Source organism: Pristiophorus japonicus, chromosome 2, assembly GCF_044704955.1.
Source record: "Pristiophorus japonicus isolate sPriJap1 chromosome 2, sPriJap1.hap1, whole genome shotgun sequence".
NCBI lineage: Eukaryota > Metazoa > Chordata > Chondrichthyes > Pristiophoridae > Pristiophorus > Pristiophorus japonicus.
In genome coordinates, this window is record NC_091978.1 from 4,038,093 (window position 1) to 4,065,521 (window position 27,429).

At 45.6% G+C, this 27,429-nt stretch overlaps 1 protein-coding gene across 10 annotated transcripts in view; it reads left to right on the forward strand.

Annotated features, from left to right (window-relative positions):
* fbxo41 (F-box protein 41) overlaps positions 1-27,429 on the forward strand; it is a 248,309-nt gene that overhangs the window by 26,112 nt on the left and 194,768 nt on the right. For 9 of the 10 annotated variants that reach the window (XR_011588477.1, XM_070866554.1, XM_070866562.1 and 6 more), the window contains exons 2-3: positions 15,043-15,199; positions 18,595-19,567. Coding sequence is in view for 9 of the 10 variants with exons in the window: in XM_070866554.1 (XP_070722655.1) it covers positions 18,852-19,567 (716 nt within the window). In the remaining variant the exon portion in view is untranslated. The remainder of the gene's footprint in view (positions 1-15,042; positions 15,200-18,594; positions 19,568-27,429) is intronic. The other variant, XM_070866561.1, reaches the window with a different exon arrangement.

Sequence of the window (27,429 nt, forward strand, 5' to 3'; positions counted from 1 at the left end):
CAGGGGTCACAGTCTAAGGATAAGGGGTAAGCCATTTAGGACTGAGATGAGGAGAAACTTCTTCACCCAGAGCGTGGTGAACCTGTGGAATTCTCTACCACAGAAAGTTGTTGAGGCCAATTCACTAAATATATTCAAAAAGGAGTTAGATGTAGTCCTTACTACTAGGGGGATCAAGGGGTATGGCGAGAAAGCAGGAATGGGGTACTGAAGTTGCATGTTCAGCCATGAACTCATTGAATGGCGGTGCAGTCTCGAAGGGCCGAATGGCCTACTCCTGCACCTATTTCTATGTTTCTATGGAACAGGCTATTTTAGATCTAGTATTGTGCAATGATAAAGGGTTAATTAATAACCTTGTAGTAACGTCGCAGAGTAACCATAATATGATAGAATTTTATATTAAGTTTGAACGTGATTTAATTAAATCCGAAACTAGGGTCTGCAATTTAAACAAAGCAAACTACGTAAGGTATGAGGGTGAGTTGGCTAAGGTAGATTGGGGAACTACATTAAAAGGTATGATGGTGGACAAGCAATAGCTAGCATTTAAATAATTAATACATAATTTGCAACAAATATGCATTCCTTTAAGGCACGAAACCCCACAGGAAAAGTGTTCCAACCGTGGCTAAGAATAGTATTAGAGTAAAGGAAGAGGCTTATCATGTTGCCAAAAAAGTAGTAAGCCTGAGGATTTTAGAATTCAGCAAAGGAGGACCAGGAAATTGATAAAGAATATGAGAAATTAGTGAGACAAAAACAGACTGTAAAAGCTTCTATAGGTTTGTAAAAAGGAAAAGATTAGCGAAAGTAAATGTGGGTCCCTTACAGGCTGAGACAGGAGAAATTATAATGGGGAATAAGGAAATGGCAGAGATATTAAACAAATACTTTGTGTCTGTCTTCACGGAAGAAGATGCAAAAAAACCTCCCGGAAATAGTGGAGAACCAAGGGTCTATCGAGAATGAGGAACTGAAAGAAATTAGTGATGTGTATCTGTAAAGCATGCACTCCCATGTTCCGCCACCAGGGAGCTCATCCCCTGAAGTCCCAAGGGATCCCAGCATCCCGTGGGAGCACTATATAAGCCGGCCCCTAAGGTCTGCTCCTCACTCTGGAGTGTCTTATTAAAGACTGAGGTTACTGTTACTTTAACCTCCCTGTGTGCAGCCTCATCTGTGTTAGGAACACAATAACTGGCGACGAGAATACGAATCCAACACAAAGATGCAGCAAATTGTGGGCATCCTGGAGAAGTTCTCGGAGAGTGAGGACTGGGACGCCTCTGTCGAACGGCTAGACCAGTACTTTGTAGCCAACGAGATGGACGGAGAAGGAAGCGCTGCAAAAAGGAGAGCGGTCTTCCTCACCGACCTACATCCTCATGAAGAATCTTCTGGCTCCGGTGAAACCCACAGATAAGTCGTATGAGGAGCTGTGTACACTGGTTCGGGAGCATCTTAACCCGAGGGAGAGCGTGCTGATGGCGAGGTATCGGTTCTACACGTGCCAGCGATCTGAAGGTCAGGAAGTGGCGAGCTATGTCGCCGAGCTAAGACGACTTGCAGGACGATGTGAGTTTGATGGCTACCTGGAGCAAATGCTCAGAGACTTTTGTACTGGGCATTGGCCACGAGACCATCCTACGAAAACTTTTGACTGTCGAGACACCGACCCTCAGTAAGGCCATTGCGATAGCACAGGCGTTTATGTCCACCAGTGATAACACCAAACAAATCTCTCAGCACACAAGTGCTAACAATGTTCATAAATTAACTTGAACAGTGTTTGCGAGCAGAAATGTACAGGGCAGAACCCACGAGTCTGCAACTGCCAGCAGGCCTCAGGTGACCCAGATGACTGAGTCCCCAGCAAAGGATGAATGCAAGGCAATTCACACCTTGTTGGCGTTGTGGAGGCTTCCGTTCAGCCAATTCGTGCCACTTCAAAGGGTATGTTTGCAAGAGCTGTGGAACAATGGGGCACCTCCAACGAGCTTGCAAACGAGCTGCAAGCTCTGCTAACCTGCTAACCACCACGTGGCAGAGGAAGATCGGTCCATGGTGGATCAAAGCAATCTCGAGCCTCAGAGAGCAGGCAGATGTTGAAGTACACTGGGTGCACACATTTTCGACGAAATGTCCACCTATAATGCTAAACGTAAAATTGAATGGCTTACCCGTAGCCATGGAACTGGACTCTGGCACTAGCCAATCCATCATGAGTAAAAAGATGTTTGAGAAACTGTGGTGCAACAAGCATTCAGACCAGCCCTGAGCCCCATCCACATGAAACTGAGAACAAACACCAAAGAGCTCATCACTGTCCTGGGCATGGTCAAGGTCACCTACGAGGGCACGGTGCACGAACTGCTACTCTGGATTGTCCCGGGCGTTGTCCCCACACTGCTTGGAAGATGGCTGGGCAAAATCCGCTGGAACTGGGATGACATCCGAGCGCTATCGCATGTCGATGAGGCCTCATGTACCCAGGTTCTTAACAAATTTCCTTCCCTCTTTGAGCCAGGCATTGGAAACTTTTCCGGGGCGAAGGTGCGAATCCACTTGGTCCCAGAGGCATGATCCATTCACCACAAGGCGCGAGCGGTCCTTCACATGATGAGGGAGAGAGTGGAAATCGAGCTGGACAGGCTGCAATGCGAGGGCATCATCTCCCCAAAAAGAATTCAGCGAGTGGGCCAGCCCAATTGTTCCAGTACTCAAAAGTGATGGCACGGTCAGGATTTGCGGCGATTATAAAGTAGCTATTAATCGTTTCTCGCTACAGGATCAATATCCGCTACCTAAGGCAGATGACCTATTTGCGACGCTGGCAGGAGGCAAGACGTTCACCAAACTCGACCTGACTTCGGCCTACATGACGCAGGAGCTGGAGGAGCCTTCGAAGGGCCTCAACTGCATCAACACGCACAAGGCACATCTACAACAGATGCCCGTTTGGAATTCGGTCGGCTGCAGCGATCTTCCAGAGAAACATGGAGAGCCTACTCAAGTCGGTACCACGCATGGTGGTCTTTCAGGACGACATATTGGTCACGGGTCGGGACACTGCCGAGCACCAATAAAACCTGGAGGAGGTCCTCCAGCGACTGGATCGCGTAGGGCTGCGCCTGAAGAGGTCGAAATGCGTCTTCATGGCAACATAAGTGGAGTTTTTGGGGAGAAAGCTCGCGGCAGACGATATTCGACCCACAGACGCCAAGACAGAAGCTACCAGGAACGCACCCAGGCCACAGAACGTCACGGAGCTGCGGTCGTTCCTGGGACTCCTCAACTCTTTTGGTAACTTCCTGTCGGAGTTAAGCGCCCTTTTAGAGCCCCTACATGTGTTATTGCGTAAAGGTGAGAACTGGGTATGGGGAAAAAAAACAAGTAATTACTTTTGAGAAAGCCAGAAACATTTTATGCTCCAACAAGCTGCTTGTATTGTATAACCCGTGTAAAACACTCGTGCTAGCATGTGACGCGTCGTCGTACAGAGTCGGGTGTGTATTACAACAAGCTAACGTTGCGGGGAAGTTGCAACCTGTCGCCTATGCTTCTAGGAGCTTGTCTAAGGCCGAGAGGGCTTGCAGCATGATTGAGAAAGAGGCATTAACGTGTGTGTTCGGGTAAAGAAAATGCATCAGTACCTGATTGACCTCAAATTTGAGCTGGAAACCGATCACAAGCCCCTCGCATCACTGTTCGCTGAAAACAAGGGGATAAATACTAATGCCTCAGCCCGCATACAAAGGTGGGCACTCGCGCTATCAGCGTATAACTATACCAACCGCCACAGACCAGGCACCGAGAACTGGTCCGCTCTCGGTTGGCTACCATTGCCCACCACGGGGGTGGAAATGGCGCAGCCTGCAAACTTGTTGATGGTGGCGCAGCCCGCAGACTTGTTGATGGTCATGGAAGCGTTTGAAAATGATAACTCACCTGTCACGGCCCACCAGATTAGGACATGGACCAGCCAAGATCCTTTGCTGTCCCGAGTAAAAAAACTGTGCACTGCATGGGAGCTGGGCCAGCATACCCGTTGAAATGCAAGAGCTAATCAAGCCGTTCCAGCAGCGAAAGGACGAGCTGTCCATTCAGGCAGACTGCCTGTTGTGGGGTAACGGCGTAGTGCTACCAAAAAAGGGCAGGGAGACGTTCATCTCGGATCTCCACAGCACACACCTGAGTATAATAATGATGAAAGCGATAGCCAGATCCCACATGTGGTAGCCCGGTATCGACTCTGACTTAGAGTCCTGTGTACGGCAATGCAGCGTGTGTGCTCAGTTGAGCAACGCGCCCAGAGATGCGCCACTAAGTTTGTGGTCCTTGCCCGGCAGACCATGGTCGAGGATCCATGTCGACTATGCGGGCCCGTTTCTCGGTAAAATGTTCCTGGTGGTGGTAGATGATTTTTCAAAATGGATTGAATGTGAAATAATGTCGGGAAGCACCGCCACCGCCACCATTGAAAGCCTGAGGGCCATGTTTGCCACCCAAGGCCTGCCTGACATACTGGTCAGTGACAACGGGCGAAGTTTCACTAGTGCCGAATTTAAAGAATTCGTGACCCGCAATGAGATCAAATATGTCACCTGGGCAGGCAGAGCGGGCAGTACAAACCATCAAACAGAGCCTTAAACGAGTCACAGAAGGCTCACTCCAGACCCGCCTGTCCCGAGTACTGCTCAGCTACCGCACGAGACCCCACTCGCTCACAGGGGTGCCCCCGGCTGAGCTATTCATGAAAAGGACACTTAAAACCAGACCTTCGCTGGTTCACCCCAACCTGCATGATCAGGTAGAGAGCAGGCGGCAGCAACAAAATGTAAACGATGTTCGCGCCACTGTGTCACGGGAAATTGATCTGAATGACCCTGTGTCTGTGCTAAACTATGGACATGGTCCCAAGTGGATCGCGGGCACGGTGATAGCTAAAGAAGGGAATAGGGTGTTTGTAGTCAAACTAGACAACGGACAAATTTGCAGAAAGCACCTGGACCAAACGAGGCTGCGGTTCACAGACTGCCCTGAACAACCCACAGCAGCCACCACCTTTTTCGAGCCCACAACACACACCCAAAGGATCAACGACACCACCCCGGACCAGGAAATCGAACCCATCACGCCCAACAGCCCAGCAAGGCCAGGCTCACGTAGCAGGCCTGCAGGGCCAACAACACGCCAGCCCAGCGAGGGCACAGCCAACACACAGTTGTACCGAGACTGTCCACCAGGGAAAGAAAGGCTCCCGACCGCCTCACCTTGTCAATAGGTTTCACGTTGACTTTGGGGGTGAGTGACGTTGTGTATCTGTAAAGCATGCACTCCCATGTTCCGCCACCAGGGAGCTCATCCCCTGAAGTCCCAAGGGATCCCAGCATCCCTTGGGAGCACTGTATATAAGCCGGCCCCTAAGGCCTGTTCCTCACTCTGGAGTGTCTTATTAAAGGCTGAGGTCACTGTTACTTTCACCTCCCTGTGTGCAGCCTCATCTGTGTTAGGAACACTAAGTATTAGTAAAAAAATAATACTGGTGAAATTAATGGACCTGAAAGTCGATAAATCCCCTGGATCCGATGGCCTACATCGTCGGGTTTTGAAAGAGGTGGCTATAGAGATGGTGGACGCTTTGGTTGTCATCTTCCAAAATTTCATAAATTCTAGAACGGTTACCACGGATTGGAAGGTAGCAAATGTAACCCCGCTATTTAAGAAAGGAGATAGAAAACTGGGAACTACAGACCAGTTCGCCTGACATCAGCATTTGGGAAAATGCTAGATTCTATTATTAAAGACGTGTTAACAGGGCACTTAGAAAATAATGAAAGGATTGGGCAGAGTCAACACGGATTTATGAAAGGGAAATCATGTTTGATAAATCTGTGAGGAGAGTTTTTTGAGGTTGTAACTAGAATAGATCAGGGGCAACCAGTGGATGTGGTGCATTTGGATTTTCAGAAGGTATTTGATAAGGTGCCAAACAAGAGGTTATTAAACAAAATTAGGGCCCATGGGATTGGGGGGTAATATTGTCGAATGGATTGAGGATTGGTTAGTGGACAGAAAACAGAGAGTAGGAATAAACAGGTCATTTTCGGGTTGGCAGGTTGTAACTAGTGGGGTGCCGCAAGGATCGGTGCTTGGGCCCCAGCTATTCACAATCTGTATCAATGATTTGGAAGAGGGGACCAAATGTAATATATCCAAATTTACAGTGTAGAAGGAGGCCATTTTGGCCCATTGTGTCCGTGCCGGCTGATATCGAGCTGCACGGCCCTCGGTCAGCAGTCCTGAAAGTTACATATAAACCAATGAACAATGGCGGACATGTAAAGAGCATCCGGCCCAACCAGTCCGCCCCACACAACTGTGATACCCCATGCATTGCAACATTTTACATTCCACCCCACCCAGAGCCATGCGATCTCCTGGGAGAGGCAAAAAAACAGGTAAAAACCCAGACAATTGGGGATAGAAATTTGGGAAAATTTTTCTCCGACCCATCCAAGCGATCGAAACCAGTCCAGGAGATCACTGCAGGAGAATCCTGCAGCTTACGACACTTCAAGTGCCCATCCAAGCCCCTTTTAAATGCGGTGTGGGTTTCTGGTCCATCATTCTTCAAGACAGTGAGTTCCAGATCCTCACAACTCTCTGCGTGAAGAAGCTTCCCCTCAAATCCCCTCCAAACCTTCCACCGACCACGTTAAAACTATGTCCCCTTGTAATTGACCCCTCCAAAGAGGAATAGGCCCTTGCTTTCCACTATATCCAGGCCCCTCAATTTTATACACCACAGTGAAGTCTCCCTCATCCTCTTCTGTTCCAAGGAGAACAAACCCAGCCTATCCAATCTGTCCTTATAGCTAAGATTCTCCATTCCAGGCAGCATCCTCGTAAATCTCCTCTGCACCCTCTCTAGTGCAATCATGTCCTTCCTATAATACGGTGACCAGAACTGCACGCAGTACTCCACCTGTGGCCTAACCAGAGTATTATACAATTTAAGCATAACCTCCCTGCTCTTGTATTCTATGCCCCAGCCAATAAAGGCAAGCATTCCATATACCTTCTTAACCACCTTATCTACCTGGCCTGCTACTTTCAGGGATCTGTGGACAAGCACTCCAAGGTCCCTTTGTTCATCTACACTTCTAAGTGGCCTACCGTTTAATGTGTATACCTTTTCCTTATTAGCCCTCCCCAAGTGCATTACCTCACTCTTCTCCGAATTAAATTCCATTTGCCACTGTTCTGCCTTCCTGACCAGTAGATTGATATTCTCCTGCAGTCGATGACTTTCCTCCTTAATTATTAACCCCACAATCAATTTTAGTGTCATCTGCAAACTTTTTAATCATACCCACTATATTCAAATCTGGATCATTGATGTATACCACAACAAGCAAGGGACCCAGTACTGAGCCTTGTGGAACTCCACTGGAAACATCCTTCAAGTCACAAAAACATCCATCAACCATTACCCTTTGCTTCCCACCTCTAAGCCAATTTTGGATCCAACTTGTCACTTTGCCCTGGATCCCATGGGCTTTTACCTTCCTGTGCTAAATGGTATATACTTTAATGCAAGGAGTATAGCGAATAAGGCGGATGAGCTAAGAGCACAGGTAGACACTTGGGAGTATGACATTATAGCCATTACAGAAACATGGCTGAAAAAGGGGCAGGTTTGGCAGATCAATATTCCTGGTTACAGAATTTTTAGACAAGACCGAGAGGGGGGTAAAAAGGTGGGGGGGGAGGCATTCCGGTACTGAATAACGAAACTATGACAGCGGTGAGGAGGGATAATATGTCAGAGGGGTCATCAAATGAGGCCATATGGGTCGAACTGAAAAATAAAAAAGGGGCGATCACACTGCTAGGCGTGTATTATAGACCCCCTAACAGTGGGAGGGAGATAGAGGAGCAAATATCTAGGCAAATTTACGTGAAGTCCAAAAACCATAGGCAGTAATAGTAGGGGATTTCAACTATTTAAACATTGATTGGGACAAATATAATGTGAAGGGTATAGAGGGTACGAAATTCTTAAAAATACATTCAAGAGAACTATTTTAGTCGGTATGTACAAGGCCAACACTGGAGGGGGCGGTTCTGGATTTAGTTTTGGGGAATGAAGCTGGGCAGGTGGAAGCAGTATTAGTGGGAGAGCACTTGGATGCCAGTGAGCATAATTCAGTCAGATTCAAGTTGGTTATGATTAAGGACAAGGATAGTACTGGAATAAAAGTCTCAAATTGGGGAAAGGCTCACTTTGCTAAATTAAGGAGTGATTTGGCCATAGTGGACTGGAAACAGCTACTTGTGGGTAAATCAGTGTCGGAACAGTGGGAGGCATTCAAGGAGGAGATCCGGAAGGCTCAGGCCAAACATGTGCCCTTAAAGAAAAAGGGTGGGAGTAATAATTCTAGAGCCCCCTGGATGTCTAGGGACTCATGGGGGAGGATAAAGAAAAAAGGGATACTTATGTCATATACCGACGGCTAAATACTGTAGAATCTCTGGAGGAATATAGAAAGTTCAGAGGTGAAATTAAATCATCATCATAGGCAGTCCCTCGGAATCAAGGAAGACTTGCTTCCACTCTTAAAATGAGTCCTTAGGTGGCTGAATAGTCCAATACGAGAACCACAGTCCCCGTCACGGGGGGACAGATAGTCGTTGAGGGAAAGGGTGGGTGGGACTGATTTGCCGCACGCTCCTTCCGCTGCCTGCACTTGATTTCTGCATGCTCTCGGCGATGAGACTCGAGGTGCTCGCCGTCCTACCGGATGCAATTCCTCCAATTAGGGTGGTCTTTGGCCAGGGACTCCGAGGTGTCAGTGGGGATGTTGCACTTTATCAGGGAGGGTTTGAGGGTGTCCTTGTAACGTTTCCTTTGCCCACCTTTGGCTCGCTTGCTGTGAAGGAGTTCCGAGTAGAGCGCTTGCTTTGGGAGTCTCGTGTCCGGCATGCGAACAACGTGGCCTGCCCAGCGGAGCTGATCAAGTGTGGATAGATCGCAAGCGCAGGGCATTTCTGAGCCTTAAACAACAACCCACTCGGGAGCAGCAAGGCAGCATTACAGATGGCTTAAGGCCGAGGTCCAACAAAGAACTTGGGACCTAAAGAACAGATGGTGGATGGAGAAAGCACAGGAGATACAGCAGCTGGCCGACAGCCATGATGTTCGAGGTTTCTTCATCGCAATCAAGGCCACCTACGGTGAAATTAAAAAGGATATTAGGAATGCTAAGAGAGAGCATGAAAAATTCTTGGCAAGTAAAATCAAGGAAAACCCAAAGTTCTATAAATATATTAAGAACAAGAGGATAACTTTAAAAAAAGAGTAGGGCCTATTAGAGACCATGAGGGTAATCTGTGTGTGGAGGCGGAAGATGTGGGTATGGTTCTTAATGAATACTTTGCGTCTGTTTTCACAAAAGAAAGGTGCGATGCAGATACTGCTATCAAGGAAAAGTGTGATATTCTGGATGAAATAAACATAGTGAGAGAGGAGGTATTAAGGAGTTTAGCAGCTTTGAAAATGGATAAGTTCCCAGGTCCGGATGAAATGCATCCCAGGCTGTTGAGCGAAGCAAAAGAATAGCAGAGGCTTTGACCATTATTTTCCAGTCCTTTTTGGATTTAGGTATGGTGCCCGAGGACTGGTGGACTGCTAATGTGCTACCCTTGTTTGAGAAGGGAGAAAGGGATAGGCCGAGTAATTACAGGCCTGTCAGCCTAACCTTATTGGGAAAAACTCCTGAAAGACAGGATAAATCTACATTTGGAAAGGCAAGGATTAATTCGGGACAGTCAGCACGGATTTGTTAAGGGAAGATCGTGATTCAACCTGATTGAATTTTTTGAGGAGGTAACCAGATGGGTCGATGAGGGTAGTGCATACGATGTAGTATATATGGACTTTAGCAAAGCTTTTGATAAGGTCCCACATGGCAGATTGGTCACGAAGGTAAAAGCCCATGGGATCCAGGGCAAAGTGGCAAGTTGGATCCAATATTGGCTTAGAGGTAGGAAGCAAAGGATAACGGTTGATTGATGTTTTTGTGACTTGAAGGATGTTTCCAGTGGGGTTCCGCAGGGCTCAGTACTGGGGCCCTTGCTTTTTGTGGTATATATCAATGATCTAGGTTTGAATATAGGGGGTATGATAAGTTTGCAGATGTCACTCAAATTGGCTGTGTGATTGATAATGAAGAGGAAAGTCATGGGCTGCAGGAGGATATCAATCTACTGGTCAGGTGTGCAGAACAGTGGCAAATGGAAACATATAAACATAGAAAATAGGTGCAGGAGTAGGCCATTTGGCTCTTCGAGCCTGCGCCACCATTCAATAATATCATGGCTGATCATTCCCTCAGTACCCCTTTCCTGCTTTCTCTCTATACCCCTTGATCCCCTTAGCCGTAAGGGCCATATCTAACTCCCTCTTGAATATATCCAATGAACTGGCATCAACAACTCTCAGCGGAAGGGAATTCCACAGGTTAACAACTCTCTGAATGAAGAAGTTTCTCCTCATCTCAGTCCTAAATGGCCTACCCCTTATCCTAAGACTGTGTCCCCTGGTTCTGGACTTCCCCAACATTGGGAACATTCTTCCCGCATCTAACCTGTCCCGTCCTGTCAGAATCTTATACCTTTCTATGAGATCCTCTCTCATCCTTCTAAGCTCCAGTGTATAAAGGCCCAGTTAATCCAGTGTCTCCTCATATGTCAGTCCTGCCATCCCGAAATCAGTCGAGTGAACCTTCGCTGCACTCCCTCAATAGCAAGAACGTCCTTCCTCAGATTAGGAGACCAAAACTAACACACTATTCCAGGTGAGGCCTCACCAAGGCCCTGTACAACTGCAGTAAGACCTCCCTACTCCTATACTCAAATCCCCCTAGTTATGAAGGTCAACATACCATTTGCCTATTTCACCGCCTGCTGTACCTGCATGCTAACTTTCAATGACTGATTGAACCATGACACTCAGGTCTCGTTGCACCTCCCGCTTTCCTAAGCTGCCGCCATTCAGATAATATTCTGTCTTCGCGTTTTTGCCACCAAAGTGGATAACCTCACATTTATCCACATTATACTGCATCTGCTATGCATTTAGCCACTCACATAACCTGTCCAAGTCACCCTGCAGCCTCCTAGCGTCCCCCTCACAGCTAACACCGCCACCCAGTTTAGTGTCATCTGCAAACTTGGAGATATTACACTCAATTACTTCATCCAAATCATTGATGTATATTGTAAAAAGCTGGGGTCCCAGCACTGAGCCCTGCGACACTCCACTAGTCACTGCCTGCCATTTTGAAAAGGACCCGTTTATCCCGACTCTCTGCTTCCTGTCTGCCAACCAGTTCTCTATCCACGTCAGTATATTACCCCCAATACCATGTGCTTTGATTTTGCACACCAATCTCTTGTGTGGGACCTTGTCAAAAGCCTTTTGAAAGTCCAAATACACCACATCCACTGGTTCTCCCTTGTCCACTCTACTAATTACATTCTCAAAAAATTCCAGAAGATTTGTCAAGCATGATTTCCCTTTCATAAATCCATGCTGACTTGGACCGATCCTGTCACTGCTTTCCAAATGTGCTGCTATTTCATCCTTAATAATTGATTCCAAAATTTTCCCCACTACTGATGTCAGGCTAACCGGGCTATAATTACCCGCTTTCTCTCTCCCTCCCTTTTCAAAAAGTGGGGTTACATTAGCTACCCTCCAGTCCATAGGAACTGATCCAGAGTCGATAGACTGTTGGAAAATGATCACCAATGCATCCACTATTTCTAGGGCCACTTCCTTAAGTACTCTGGGATGCAGACTATCAGGCCCTGGGGATTTATCAGCCTTCAATCCCATCAATTTCCCTCACACAATTTCCCGCCTAATAAGGATATCCTTCAGTTTCTCCTTCTCACTAAACCCTCGGTCCCCTAGTACTTCCTGAAGGTTATTTGTGTCTTCGTGAAGATAGAACCAAAGTATTTGTCAATTGGTCTGCCATTTCTTTGTTCCCCATTATAAATTCACCTGAATCCGACTGCAAAGGACTACGTTTGTCTTCACTAATCTTTTTCTCTTCACATAAATGGAATTGAATTCGGAGAAGTGTGAGGTAATGCACTTGGGGAGGGCTAATAAAGAAAGGGTATATACATTAAACAGTAGGCCACTTGGAAGTGTTGATGAACAAAGGAACCTTTGGGTGCTTGTCCACAGATCCCTGAAAGTAGTAGGTCAGGTGGAATAGGTGGTTAAGAAGGCATACGGAATGCTTGCCTTTATTGGCCGAAGCATAAAATACAAGAGCAGGGAGGTTATGCTTAAATTGTATCATCATCATCATAGGCAGTCCCTTGAAATCGAGGAAGACTTGCTTCCACTGTAAAAGTGAGTTCTTGGATGACTGAACAGTCCAATTTGGGAATTGCAGTCTCTGTCACAGGTGGGACAGCCAGTGGTTGAAGGAAAGGGTGGGGAGCCTGGTTTGCCGCACGTTCTTTCCGCTGCCTGTGCTTGATTTCTGCATGCTCTCGGCGATGATACTCGAGGTGCTCAGCGCCCTCCCGGATGCTCTTCCTTCACTTAGGGCGGTCTTTGGCCAGCGACTCCCAGGTGTCGGTGGGAATGTTGCATTTTATCAAGGAGGCTTTGAGGATGTCCGTGGAACGTTTCCTCTGCCCATCTGGGGCTTGCTTGCCGTGTTGGAGTTCCGAGTAGAGCGCTTGCTTTGGGAGTCTTGTGTCAGGCATGTGAACAATGTGGCCTGCCCAGCGGAGCTGGTCGAGTGTGGTCAGTGCTTTGATGCTGGGGATGTTGGCCTGATCGAGGACGCTAACGTTGGTGCGTCTGTCCTCCCAGATGATTTGCAGGATCTCGCGGAGTATCTTGGTGGTATTTCTCCAGCGATTTGAGGTAAATTGTATAATACTCTGGTGGACCACAGCTGGAATACTGCGTGTAGTTCTGATCGCTGTATTATAGGAAGGATGTGTGCACTGGAGAGGGTGCAGAGGAGATTTAAGAAGATGCTGCCTCGAATGGTGAATCTTAGCTATGAGGACAAATTGGATAAGCTTGGTTTGTTCTCCTTGAAACAGAGAAGGCTGAGAGGAGACCTCTTTGAGGTGTACAAAATTTTGTGGGGCCTGGATATAGTGCAGAGCTAGGGCCTATTTCCCTTGGTGGAGGGGTCAATTACAAAGGGGCAGAGTTTTAAGGTGGTTGGTGGAAGGTTTTGAGGGGAAGCTTCTTTACGCATTGGGTTGTGGGGATCTGGAACTCACTGCCTGGAAAGGTGGTAGAGGCAGAAATCCTCACCACATTTAAAAGGTGCTTGGATGTGCACCTGAAGTGCCGTAAGCTGCAGGGTTACCGATCTAGAGCTGGTTATTGGGATTAGACTGGATAACCTCTTGTTGGCTGGCGCAGATACAGTGGTAAGTACTTCAGGGAATCTAATACGGCCAGGGTGATCTCCTGGACTAGTTTCGATCGCCTGGATGGGTCGGAGAGGGATTTCTTTTCCCCAACTGGCATGGGTTTTACCTGTTTTTTTTTGTCTCTCCCAGGAGATTGCATGGGGTGGAGTGTAGAATGTTTTAGTGTAAGGGGTGTCACAGTTACGGACTGGTTGGGTTGGGTGCTCTTTACCTTTCCGCCATTGTTCATAGGTTTATATGTAACCTTCAGGGCTGCTGACCGAGGGCCGTGCGTCTCTTTGTCGGCCGGCGTGGGCACGATGGGCCGAAATGGCCTCCTGCGCTGTAAATTTGTATGTTTCTATCTTATTGAATGGCGGAGCAGGCTCGAGGGGCCTTTGTTTTAAAGACACTGGTTCAAGCTTATAGAGGAAACACTCTCTTGGGTGACTGAATTTTCTGTAGTCTCTAGAGTATTTATAATTTGAAATCCATAAAATCTATATCATGTGTATAATCATTTTCTATAGATTCTCTCATTACAGCATCTTGACGCCTCCACTAAAGAAAGACTGACTTATATTTATGTAAACTTAAGATTTAATTAGCGCCATTCTCGACCACTGGATGTCTCAAACGCTTTACATCCAGTCAAGTACTTTTGGAGTGGAGCCACTGTTGTAATGTAGGACTACCCGACTGAGTAGATCTATTCCAGCCATTGATCATTCTGCATGAAATGCTTTCTGATGCGGGTCCACACATTTCCTTTTACCAGTTTGTAAATAGTAGTATAGTACTAGGCAGTCTCTCGTGTCGAGGATGACCTGCTTCCGCACTACCATGATTCCCCGGGTGTTTCAACGAGCTACATCTTGAAGGGTGGAAGATGCCCGTGCGTGAATTCCTTTAACGTGGTGACCGTTGCACACCAGCCACCACACGGGCTTGACAGAGCACGGCCTTAGTCCAGTGGCAAGGATTACCCAAAACGACTGAAGACCTGCTCTGCTGCACAGACCTAGAGCGCACATACTCCTACTGTCCTTGGAATTCATAGGAAGCAGTGTGGGCCTTGTTTCTTGTTTCCCCGCGAGCAAGTTCTAATCACAGGTACCCAATCTGTTTCTATATCCATTCAACCCCTTTTCCTCATCCCCCTATACAATCTAATCAGGAATGTTGACCTGTTTCTGCCTCAACCACTGACCCTGAGAGTGAATCCCACAGCCTCACCGCTCTCTGTGAAGCAGGTTCTCCTGCTCTGTTTTAAATCTCTTACATTTAATCTTTTATCTCTGACCTCTCATTCGAGACCCTCAACTATTGGAAGCACTCTGCTTCTATCCACCTGTCCTGTCCTTTCATCATTTTAAACACTTCTATTATATCACTCTGTAATATAATTGGACTGCAGTGGTTCAAGGCGGTTCACCAACACCTTCTCAAGGGCAATAAATGCCAGCCTTGCCAGCGACATCCAGATCCCGAAAATGAATGAAAGAAAATGTATTCTAATGAAAAAGACCCAATTTTTCAAGTCTTTCTTTGTAATTGTGTTTGCTTCTACAGAGAAAGAACTAAAAATCTACGTAAAGTGAGGCATAAGTTGGTTGACGGATTACTTGACCTGAAATGTGAAAATTTAACCGGACTGTTCCCTATGGGATTCCTGTTTTGTATTTGGAGGTTGAATTTCACAGAAAGAATGAGGAAAAAATTATCTACAGTAAGTAATCTCTCATTTTAAGCTCTGACTCATTGATATTTGAACTGAGAATCTCGAGGTTATAAGATTTGAGGCCATTATGATAGCAGTAGAATGACGCAGTACTATTACAATCTGCAGACCTGGTAAACTTAAATAATTCTACTTTGGTCTTCAGTTCATCAGATAATTTCATTGCACAGTAGCTATAAATTTTTTACTTTGCACCGTATATAAATATGGCATGTATGTCTTTAAAATGGGGACTGAAATATGTCTGGATGTCCTGATCCAATTATTGCTTGCTATTTAATGCATTTTTTTTAACCTGAAGCCTATACTTGGACTTCGCTCACTTCAGGCAATTCTACAGGAGATCAACTCGTTAAAAAATATAATTTGGTCCTTATCAAACACACACACACCTGCAATTTAGCAGCAAAATAATTTATTGTATTTTCATTAGAATTTCATATTCAGTTTGAGAGTAATGTGGTTAAGTCTGAAACTGGCATCTTAAATTTAAACAAAACTAATTACAGAGGCGAGTTGGCTGAGGTAGATTGGGAAATTAGATTAAAACATGACGGTAGATAGCAATGGCAAACATTTAAAGAAATTATTCATAATTCTCAACGAATATACATTCCTTTGAGGAATGTAAACTCCACTGGAGAATTGGTAAAAAACATGCAAAATTGAGAAGTCAAGGATAGTATTAGATTAAAGAAGAGGCTTAGTGTTGCCAAAAAGAGCAGTAAGCCTGAGGATTGGGAAGGTTTTAAACATGGATGTCCAAGAAATCTGTGGAGAGAATATGAGAGTAAACTAACAAGAAATATCAAGACAGGTTGTGAGCTTTTCCAAGTAACTAGGAAATAAATGTGGGCCAATTATATTGTGGAATAAGGAAATGGCAGAGAAGTTAAACATATTTGTCTTGTCTTCACAGCAGAAGACACACAAACTTTACCGGAACTTGTGGGGAAAAGGGTCTAATGAGCGTGGGAAACTTAGTTATTAATATTAGTAAAACATAGAAACATAGAAAATAGGTGCAAGAGTAGGCCATTCGGCCCTTCAGCCATTCAATGAGTTCATGCTGAACATGCAACTTCAGTACCCCATTCCTGCTTTCTCACCATACCCCTTGATCCCCCTAGTAGTAAGGACTACATCTAACTCCTTTTTGAATATATTTAGTGAATTGGCCTCAACAACTTTCTGTGGTAGAGAATTCCACAGGTTCACCACTCTCTGGGTGAAGAAGTTTCTCCTCATCTCGGTCCTAAATGGCTTACACCTTATCCTTAGACTGTTCTGGTTCTGGACTTCCCCAACATTGGAAACATTCTTCCTGCATCTAACCTGTCTGAACCCGTCAGAATTTTAAACGTTTCTATGAGATCCCCTCTCATTCTTCTGAACTCCAGTGAATACGAGTTCAGTTGATCCAGTCTTTCTTGATATGTCAGTCCCGCCATCCCGCGAATCAGTCTGGTGAACCTTCGCTGCACTCCCTCAATAGCAAGAATGTCCTTCCTCAAGTTAGGAGACCAAAACTATACACAATACTCCAGGTGTGCCCTCACCAAGGCCCTGTACAACTGTAGTAACACATCCCTGCCCCATGTACTTGAATCCCCTCGCTATGAAGGCCAACATGCCATTTGCTTTCTTAACCGTCTGCTGTACCTGCATGTCAACCTTCAATGACTGATGTACCATGACACCCAGGTCTCGTTGCACCTCCCCTTTTCCTAATCTGTCACCATTCAGATAATAGTCTGTCTCTCTGTTTTTACCACCAAAGTGGACAACCTCACATTTATCCACATTATACTTCATCTGCCATGCATTTGCCCACTCACCTAACCTATCCAAGTCACTCTGCAGCCTCATAGCATCCTCCTCGTAGCTCACACTGCCACCCAACTTAGTGTCATCTGCAAATTTGGAGATACTACATTTAATCCCCTCGTCTAAATCATTAATGTACAATGTAAACAGCTGGAGCCCCAGCACAGAACCTTGCGGTACCCCACTAGTCACTGCCTGCCATTCTGAAAAGTACTCATTTACTCCTACTCTTTGCTTCCTGTCTGCCAACCAGTTCTCAATCCACGTCAGCACACTACCCCCAATCCCATGTGCTTTAACTTTGCACATTAATCTCTTGTGTGGGACCTTGTCGAAAGCCTTCTGAAAGTCCAAATATACCACATCAACTAGTTCCCCCTTGTCCACTCTACTGGAAACATCCTCAAAAAATTCCAGAAGATTTGTCAAGCATGATTTCCCTTTCACAAATGCATGCTGACTTGGACCTATCATATCACCACTTTCCAAATGCGCTGCTATGACATCCTTAATAATTGATTCCATCATTTTACCCACTACTGATGTCAGGCTGACCGGTCTATAATTCCCTAAAGAAAAATAGCAAGCATTTAGAAAGACAAATGGTATGTTAGCCTTTATTGCAGAGAGTTGGAGTATCAGAGTAAGTAAGTCTTGCTGCAATGATATAGGGCTTTGGGGAGATTACACCGGTACAGTTTTGGTCTCCTTACCTAAGGAAGGATATAGTTTGGGCCCTAAGGAACCAAAAGATATGGGGATAGGGCAGAAAAGGAGTTGATGTGGAAGTTCAGCCATTAGTGAATGGTGGAGTAGGCTCAAGAGGTCGTGTAGCCTACTCCTGCTCCTATTTCTGTTCTTGTGTACAAATGTTGCTGTCCCTATAAAACATTGCATCTTCTCAGTTAGCATGTGCAGATTTGCGAATGATTAATCAGGATGCAGAATTGCTGTTTGTCCCGAGAGTGTTGCTGTGATCTCTGCTGGTCACTTTACATCGAGGACAGACAGTGCGATCTGATCTCTGCTCGTCACTTCACACTGCAGACAGTGTGTGATGTGATCGGTAGCTGGTACTAATTTTGAATGAAATACAGAAAATGCTGGAAATCTCAGCAGGTCAGGCAGCATTTGTGGAGAGAAACAGAGTTAACGTTTCAGGTCTGTGATCCTTTGTCACAGTTCAACTGGAAAAGTTCAAAATGTAACAGATTCTTAAGGAAGTGCAGGGTAATGGCACAAGTTAAGAAACAAAAGATGAGTCTGGATAGGGTGTGAATGGCGAAATCACCAGCTGCCATGGGAAAGAGAAGAAAAAGGGGGGGGGGGTGTTTGTAAAGGAGGAAAGGGATAATAAATATGGGCAGAGGGTCTGGTTTGAAATTGTTGAACTTGATGTTGAGTCCAGAAGGCTGTAAATGCCTAAACGAAAGATGAAGTGCTGTTTCTCGAGCTTGCGTTAGGCAATCAACATTCAAAATTAAGCTCAAGGTTTGAAAGTTGATGTAAGATTGCTGGTTGGTTTATGTTAGATGTTGTCTCTCTCTCTCTCTCAGCAGGTACAGCTCCTTTTCATGCCTTTAGAAGTCAATAATATTTATATGAAAACTCAAGTCATGCTGATCTGAAAGAACTGGCAAATTGAATTGGACGACAGTTAGAATGTCTGCACCGTGATGTCTCATAAACGTCACTCTGCATTGTCTTTCTGTGTTCTACCTCTGAAGATATATGAGCACACTACTTCAGCATGAGAAACGGCTCTCTCCATGCGCAGTGCACTAAATGTCCATATGGTGGAGCTCTTTGAGGAATGGCCTCTTTGGACCTACCCTACCGCTGTCCAAGGTGTGGGGAACACAAGCGTTTTAGGAGTCTGTCTTCGTTGCGCGCTCATCTGGAATACAATCACACGTACGAGACGCTTTATGTCCTTTCGAAGTCCAACAGCATCTGTGATGCTAGCGTTCTGTCTTCGGAACTTGACAAGTCAATTCTGATACCTGCTTCCTGCAAAGAAATCTTTGAAAGCACCTCGTTCCGGAGCAAAGAGCAGCGATATTTATATGATTTACAGTGTGGGGAGGAATTGCCACTTGGTTCCACCTGCTACTTGCCTGAGGTTGAGCTTCCAATAAACGAAATACTCATGAGGAAGGCAATGACCTCTCCAGCTCCTCCGGCTGCTCTTGCTGCAGCAACGGTGGATGCTGTTTACGAGGAAGGGCTGGCTCGATTAAAGATCCAAGCCCTCGAAAAACTAGACTTGAATGAGCGCCTGGAGAAGCTGTCGGAGGAAGTGGAGCAGAAGATCACGTCCCGTGTAGACAAGCTTCAGACAGAACTTGAGAAAAAAAGCTCCGAGCTGGAGAAGGCCAAACAGGAAAGTGTGAGGTTGAGTCGAGAAAAGCAAGACCTTGAAGAAAAGGCCTCCGAGTTATCACGCCAGGTCGATGTGAGCGTAGAGATGCTGGCTACATTGAAGCAAGATTTAGTGCAGAAGGACCAGGAGCTAGCCAGGAAACAGCAGTAAGTATATCTGCTGTGATTAGTAATATTATAAAGTATGGTGAATATGGATTTATAAATAAGTAGTACTGGGCTTGTGCCGAGTGCGTATAGTAATCAACTATAAAAGTCTTGAATATATTGTGCACTTCCTTTTAGCATAGAATCATAGAATGAAACAGCATGGCAGGAAGCCATTCAGTCCATCATGCATGGATCCAGCCTTCCGGTCACAAAAACACCCATCAACCATTACCCTTTGCTTCCTGCCTGTGAGCCAATTTTGGATTCAACTTGCCACTTTGCCCTGGATCCCATACGCTTTTACTTTCGTGATCAGTCTGCCATGTGGGATCTTATCAAAAGCCTTGATAAAATCCATACACTATATCATAAGAATATAAGAAATAGGAGCAGGAGTAGTCCACCTGGCCCCTCGAGCCTGTCCTGCTATTTAATAAGATGATGGGTGATCTGATCATGGACTCCACTCCACTTTCCTGCCAGCTCTCCATAACCCTTTATTCCCTTATCGCTCAAAGATTTGTCTATCTCCGCCTTAAATATATTCAATGACCCAGCCTCCACAGCTCTCTGGGGCAGAGAATTCCACAGATTTACAACCCCCTGAGAGGAAATTCCTCATCTCCGTTTGAAATGGGCGGCCCCTAATTCTGAGACTATGTCCCCTAGTTTTAGTTTCCCCAATGAGTGGAAATATTCTCTCTGCATCCACTTTGTCGAGCCCCCTCATGACCTTATATATTTCAATAAGATCACCTCTCATTCTTCTGAACTCCAGTGAGTAGAGGCCCAACCTACTCAACCTATCTTCATAAGTCAACCCCCTCTCCGTAATCAACCAAGTGAACCTTCTCAGAACAGCCTCCAAAGCAAGTATATCCTTCCTTAAATACCGGAGACCAAAACTGTACGCAGTACTCCAGGTACTCACCAATACTCTGTACAGTTGTAGCAGGACTTCTCTGCTTTTATACTCTATCCCCCTTGCAATAAAGACCAACATTTCATTTGCCTTCCTGATTAGAAACATAGAAACATAGAAAATAGGTGCAGGAGCAGGCCATTCAGCCCTTCTAGCCTGCACCGCCATTCAATGAGTTCATGGCTGAACATGAAACTTCAGTACCCACTTCCTGCTTTCACGCCATACCCCTTGATCCCCCGAGTAGTAAGGACTTCATCTAACTCCCTTTTGAATATATTTAGTGAATTGGCCTCAACTACTTTCTGTGGTAGAGAATTCCACAGGTTCACCACTCTCTGGATGAAGAAGTTTCTCCTTATCTCGGTCCTAAATGGCTTACCCCTTATCCTTAGACTGTGACCCCTGGTTCTGGACTTCCCCAACATTGGGAACATTCTTCCTGCATCCAACCTGTCCAAACCCGTCAGAATTTTAAACGTTTCTATGAGGTCCCCTCTCACTCTTCTGAACTCCAGTGAATACAAGCCCAGTTGATCCAGTCTTTCTTGATAGGTCAGTCCCACCATCCCGGGAATCAGTCTGGTGAATCTTCGCTGCACTCCCTCAATAGCAAGAATGTCCTTCCTCAAGTTAGGAGACCAAAACTGTACACAATACTCCAGGTGTGGCCTCACCAAGGCCCTGTACAACTGTAGCAACACCTCCCTGCCCCTGTACTCAAATCCCCTCGCTATGAAGGCCAACATGCCATTTGCTTTCTTAACCGCCTGCTGTACCTGCATGCCAACCTTCAATGACTGATGTACCATGACACCCAGGTCGCGTTGCACCTTCCCTTTTCCTAATCTGTCACCATTCAGATAATAGTCTGTCTCTCTGTTTTTACCACCAAAGTGGATAACCTCACATTTATCCACATTATACTTCATCTGCCATGCATTTGCCCACTCACCTAACCTATCCAAGTCACTCTGTAGCCTCATAGCATCCTCCTCGCAGCTCACACTGCCACCCAACTTAGTGTCATCCGCAAATTTGGAGATACTACATTTAATCCCCTCGTCTAAATCATTAATGTACAATGTAAACAGCTGGGGCCCCAGCACAGAACCCTGCGGTACCCCACTAGTCACTGCCTGCCATTCCGAAAAGTACCCATTTACTCCTACTCTTTGCTTCCTGTCTGACAACCAGTTCTCAATCCACGTCAGCACACTACCCCCAATCCCATGTGCTTTAACTTTGCACATTAATCTCCTGTGTGGGACCTTGTCGAAAGCCTTCTGAAAGTCCAAATATACCACATCAACTGGTACTCCTTTGTCCACTTTATTGGAAACATCCTCAAAAAATTCCAGAAGATTTGTCAAGCATGATCTCCCTTTCACAAATCCATGCTGACTTGGACCTATCATGTCACCATTTTCCAAATGCGCTGCAATGACATCCTTAATAATTGATTCCATCATTTTACCCACTACTGAGGTCAGGCTGACCGGTCTATAATTCCCTGCTTTCTCTCTCCCTCCTTTTTTAAAAAGTGGGGTTACATTGGCTACCCTCCACTCGATAGGAACTGATCCAGAGTCAATGGAATGTTGGAAAATGACTGTCAATGCATCCGCTATTTCCAAGGCCACCTCCTTAAGTACTCTGGGATGCAGTCCATCAGGCCCTGGGGATTTATCGGCCTTCAATCCCATCAATTTCCCCAACACAATTTCCCGACTAATAAAGATTTCCCTCAGTTCCTCCTCCTTAATAGACCCTCTGACCACTTTTATATCCGGAAGGTTGTTTGTGTCCTCCTTAGTGAATACTGAACCAAAGTACTTGTTCAATTGGTCTGCCATTTCTTTGTTCCCCGTTATGACTTCCCCTGATTCTGACTGCAGGGGACCTACGTTTGTCTTTACTAACCTTTTTCTCTTTACATACCTATAGAAACTTTTGCAATCCGCCTTAATGTTCCCTGCAAGCTTCTTCTCGTACTCCATTTTCCCTGCCCTAATCAAACCCTTTGTCCTCCTCTGCTGAGTTCTAAATTTCTCCCAGTCCCCAGGTTCGCTGCTATTTCTGGCCAATTTGTATGCCATTTCCTTGGCTTTAATACTATCCCTGATTTCCCTTGATAGCCACGGTTGAGCCACCTTCCCTTTTTTATTTTTACGCCAGACAGGAATGTACAATTGTTGTAATTCATCCATGCGGTCTCTAAATGTCTGCCATTGCCCATCCACAGTCAACCCCTTAAGTATCATTAGCCAATCTATCTTAGCCAATTCATGCCTCATACCTTCAAAGTTACCCTTCTTTAAGTTCTGGACCATGGTCTCTGAATTAACTGTTTCATTCTCCATCCTAATGCAGAATTCCACCATATTATGGTCACTCTTCCCCAAGGGGCCTCGCACAATGAGATTGCTAATTAATCCTCTCTCATTACACAACACCCAGTCTAAGATGGCCTCCCCCCTAGTTGGTTCCTCGACATATTGGTCTAGAAAACCAATTACTTGCTGTACCTGCATACTAACTTTTTGTGTTTCACACACAAGGACCCCCAGGTCCCTCTGTACTGCAGCACTTTGCAATTTTTCTTCATTTAAATTATAATTTGCTTTTCTATTTTTTCTGCCGAAGTAGATAACCTCACATTTTCCCACATTATACTCCATTTGCCAAATTTTTGCCCACTCACTTAGCCTGTCTATATCCCTTTGCAGAATTTTTGTGTCCTCCTCACACATTGCTCTCCCACCCATCTTTGTATCGTCAGCAAACTTGGCCACATTACACTCGGTCCCTTCATCCAAGTCATTAATATAGATTGTAAATAGTTGAGGACCCAGCACTGATCCCTGTGGAACCCCACCAGTTACTGTTTGCCAACCAGAAAATGACCCATTTATCGCTGTTTTCTGTTAGTTAACCAATCCTCTATCCATGCTAATATATTACCCCCAAAACCCGTGAACTTTTATCTTGTGCAGTAACCTTTTATGTGGCACCTTATCGAATGCTTTCTGGAAATCCAAATACACCACATCCACTGGTTCCCCCTTATCCACCCTACTCGTTACATCCTCAAAGAACTCCAGCAAATTTGTCAAACATGATTTCCCTTTCATAAAACTATGCTGACTCTGCTTGATTGAATTATGATTTTCCAAATGTTCTGCTACTGCTTCCTTAATAATGGACTCCAGCATTTTCCCAATGGCAGATGTTAGGCTAACTAGTCTATAGTTTCCTGCTTTCTGTCTGCCTCCTTTTTTAAATAAGGGTGTTACATTTGCGATTTTCCAATCCGCTGGGACCGCCCCAGAATCCAGGGAATTTTGGTAGATTACAACCAATGCATCCACTATCTCTGCAGCCACTTCTTTTAAGACCCTAGGATGTAAGCCATCAGATCCAAGGGACTTGTCCGCCTTTAGTCCCATTATTTTACCGAGTACCACTTCATTCGTGATAGTGATTGGGATGTTTTGAGTGTCTTCTACTGTGAAGACCGATACAAAATATTTGTTCAACATTTCTGCCATTTCCCTGTTCTCCATTATTAATTCCCTAGTCTCATCCTCCAGGGGACCAACATTTACTTTAGCAACTTAGCCACTCTTTTCCTATATGCACTGTGTTCATCGACCCTGTTGGTTACCACCTCGAAAAATTCAATCAGATTATTCAGACACGACTTTCCCTTAACAAATCCACGCTGACTGTCCTTGATTAATCCATGTCTTTCCAAGGATGTCTATCCTGTCCCTCTGGATTTTTTCTAATAATTTTCCTACCAATGAGGTTAGGCTGACTGGCCTGTAATTACTCGGTCTATCCCTTTCTCCCTTTTTAAACAAAGGTACCACATTAGCAGTCCTCCAGTCCTCTGGCACCACACCTGTAGCCAGAGAGGATTGGAAAATGATAGAGCTTCTGCTATTTCCTTTTTTGCTTAACAGCCTGGATGCATTTCATTGGGGCCTGGGGATTTATCCACTTTCAAAGCTGCTAAGCCCCTTAATACTTCCTCTCACACGATGTTTATCTCGTCAAATATTTCACACTCCTCCCTCATTGCAAAGTCTGCATCGCCCCTCTCTTTTGTGAAAACAGATGCAAAGTATTCGTTAAGCATCATACCCACGTCTTCCGCCTCCACACACATGTTTCAATTATGGTCTCTAATAGGCTCCACTCTTTTTCTAGTTATCCTCTTGCTCCTAATGTATTTATAAAATATCTTTGGGTTTTCCCTGATTTTACTTGCCAACGTTCTCTCATGCTCTCTCTTTGCTTTCCTGATATTTGTTTAATTGCTCCCCTGCACTTCTTATACTCCTCTAGACTCGCTGCAGTATTGAGTTCTCGGTATCTGTTATAAGCTTCCCTTTTTTTCTTTATCTTACCCTGTATGTCCCTTGACATCCAGTGGGCTCTAGATTTGTTGGCCCCACCCTTTTTCTTTAAGGGATACACTTGCTCTGTACCCTCAGGATCTCCTCCTTGAATCCCTCCCACTGCTCTGACACTGATTTACCATCAAGTAGCCGTTTCTAATCCACTTTGGCCAAATCCATCTCAGCTCAACAAATTTGCCTTTACCCCAATTGAGAACTTTTTTTCCTGGTCCACCTTTGTCCTTTTCCATAACTACCCTAAATCTGACTGAATTATGATCACTAGCAGCAAAATGCTCTCCTACTGATACCCCTTCCACCTGCCCCATTTCAATCCCCAAAACCAAGTCCAGAACCGGCCCCTCCCTTGTTGGGCTTACTACATACTGGCTAAAGAAGTTCTCCTGAATATATTTTAGGAATTCCGCACCCTCTGTACCATTTACACTACTTTTTTCCCAGTTAATATTAGGGATGTTGAAATCCTCCATTATTATTAGAGCAGGCTTGAGGGGCCATATGGCCTGCTCCTATTTCTTATGTACGGCTCTATAGTTTTTGCACTTTGCAGCAATTTGCCCACATATTTGTTCTTCTATCTACCTCTGACTGACTGGGGATCTATGGTACATTCTCAGTAGTGTGATTGCCCCTTTTTTGTTCTTTAATTCAACCCATATGGCCTTGTTTGATGACTCCTCTAACATATCATCCCTCCTCACAGCTGTAATAGTTTCTTTAATCAATACTGAAACCCCCCCCCCTCCTTTTTTATCCCCCTCTATCCCGTCTGAAAACCCTGTAACCAGGAATGTTGAGCTACCATTCCTGTCCTTCTTTCAGCCATGTCTCAGTAATGGCTATAATATCATACTCCCAAGTGTCTATCTGTGCTCTCAGCTCATTTGCCTTATTCCCCAGATTCCTTGCATTGAAGCACATACCATTTAGTGGTGCCAAACTCCCTTGTCTATTTTCCAGCCCTTGTTTCCTCTGTCTTCCAAATTCACTTTCTACTTTTCTGCTGCCCAATTCCAGCTTTGCTTCTCTCCCCACTAAATCTATTCTCCCGTTTCCAGCGCCCTCCCCAACAGCACCAGCAAATCCTCCCGCGAGGATACTGGTCCCGGCTCTGTTGAGGTGCAACTCATCCGACTTGTACAGGTTTCACCTCCCCCACAAACAGTCCCAATGTCTCAGGAATCTAAAGCCCTCCCGCCTGCACCATCTCTCTAGCCACGTATTCATCTGCTCTATCCTCCTATTTCTGTACTCACCAGCTCGTGGCACCGGCTGTAACCCGGAGATTACTACCTTTTGAGGTCTTGCTTTTTAATCTCAATCCTAGCTCCCTAAACTCTGCCTGCAGGACCTCATCCCTCTGCCTTATTCCCTAAACCTAGACCGAGGGTCTAGTGAGAAGGAGGAACTGAAGGAAATCCTTATTAGGCTGGAAATTGTGTTGGGGAAATTGATGAGATTGAAGGCTGATAAATCCCCGGGGCCTGATAGTCTGCATTCCAGAGTACTTAAGGAAGTGGCCCTCAAAATAGTGGATGCATTGGTGATCATTTTCCAACAGTCTTATCGACTCTGGATCAGTTCCTATGGACTGGAGGGTAGCTAATGTAACACCACTTTTTTAAAAAAGGAGGGAGAGAGAAAACGGGTAATTATAGACCGGTTAGCCTGACATCAGTCGTGGGGAAAATGTTGGAATCAATTATTAAAGATGAAATATTGGCGTGCAACTATTTTCTATGTTTCTATGTTTCTTTCAACCTATGTCATTGGTACCGATATGGACCATGACCTCTGGCTGTTCACCCTCTCCCCCCAGAATGCCCTGCAGCAGCTCGGTGACATTCTTGACTCTGGCACCAGGGAGGTAACATACCATCCTGGAGTCACTTCTGCGGCCGCAAAAACTCCTGTCTGCTCCCCTGACTAGCGAGTCCCCTACCGCTATTGCTCTTCCATTCTTCTTCCTCCCCCTTGCTGTGCAGCAGAGCCACCAGTGGTGCCGTGGATTTGGCTCTTGCTGCACTCCCCCGAGCCACCATCGCCCTCACCAGTACTCAGAACAGAATACTGGTTGGAGAGCAAAATGGACTCCGGGGGGGGGGGCGGGGGACTCCTGCCCTACCTGTCTAGTCCTCCTCTTCTGTCTGGCGGTCACCCACTCCCCCTCTGCCTGCACACTCTTAAGCTGCAGAGTGACCACCTCTAGAAACATGCTGCACTGGATGCACCGCAGTGACTCCAGCCGTCGCTCAACATAGAAACATAGAAAATAGGTGCAGGAGTAAGCCATTCTGCCCTTCGAGCCTGCACCACCATTCAATAAGATCATGGCTGATCATTCACCTCAGAACCCCTTTCCTGCTTTCTCTCCATACCCCTTGATCCCTTTAGCCGTAAGGGCCATATTTAACTCCCTCTTGAATATATCCAATGAACTGGCATCGACAACTCTCTGCGGTAGAGAATTCCACAGGTTAACAACTCTCTGAGTGAAGAAGTTTCTCCTC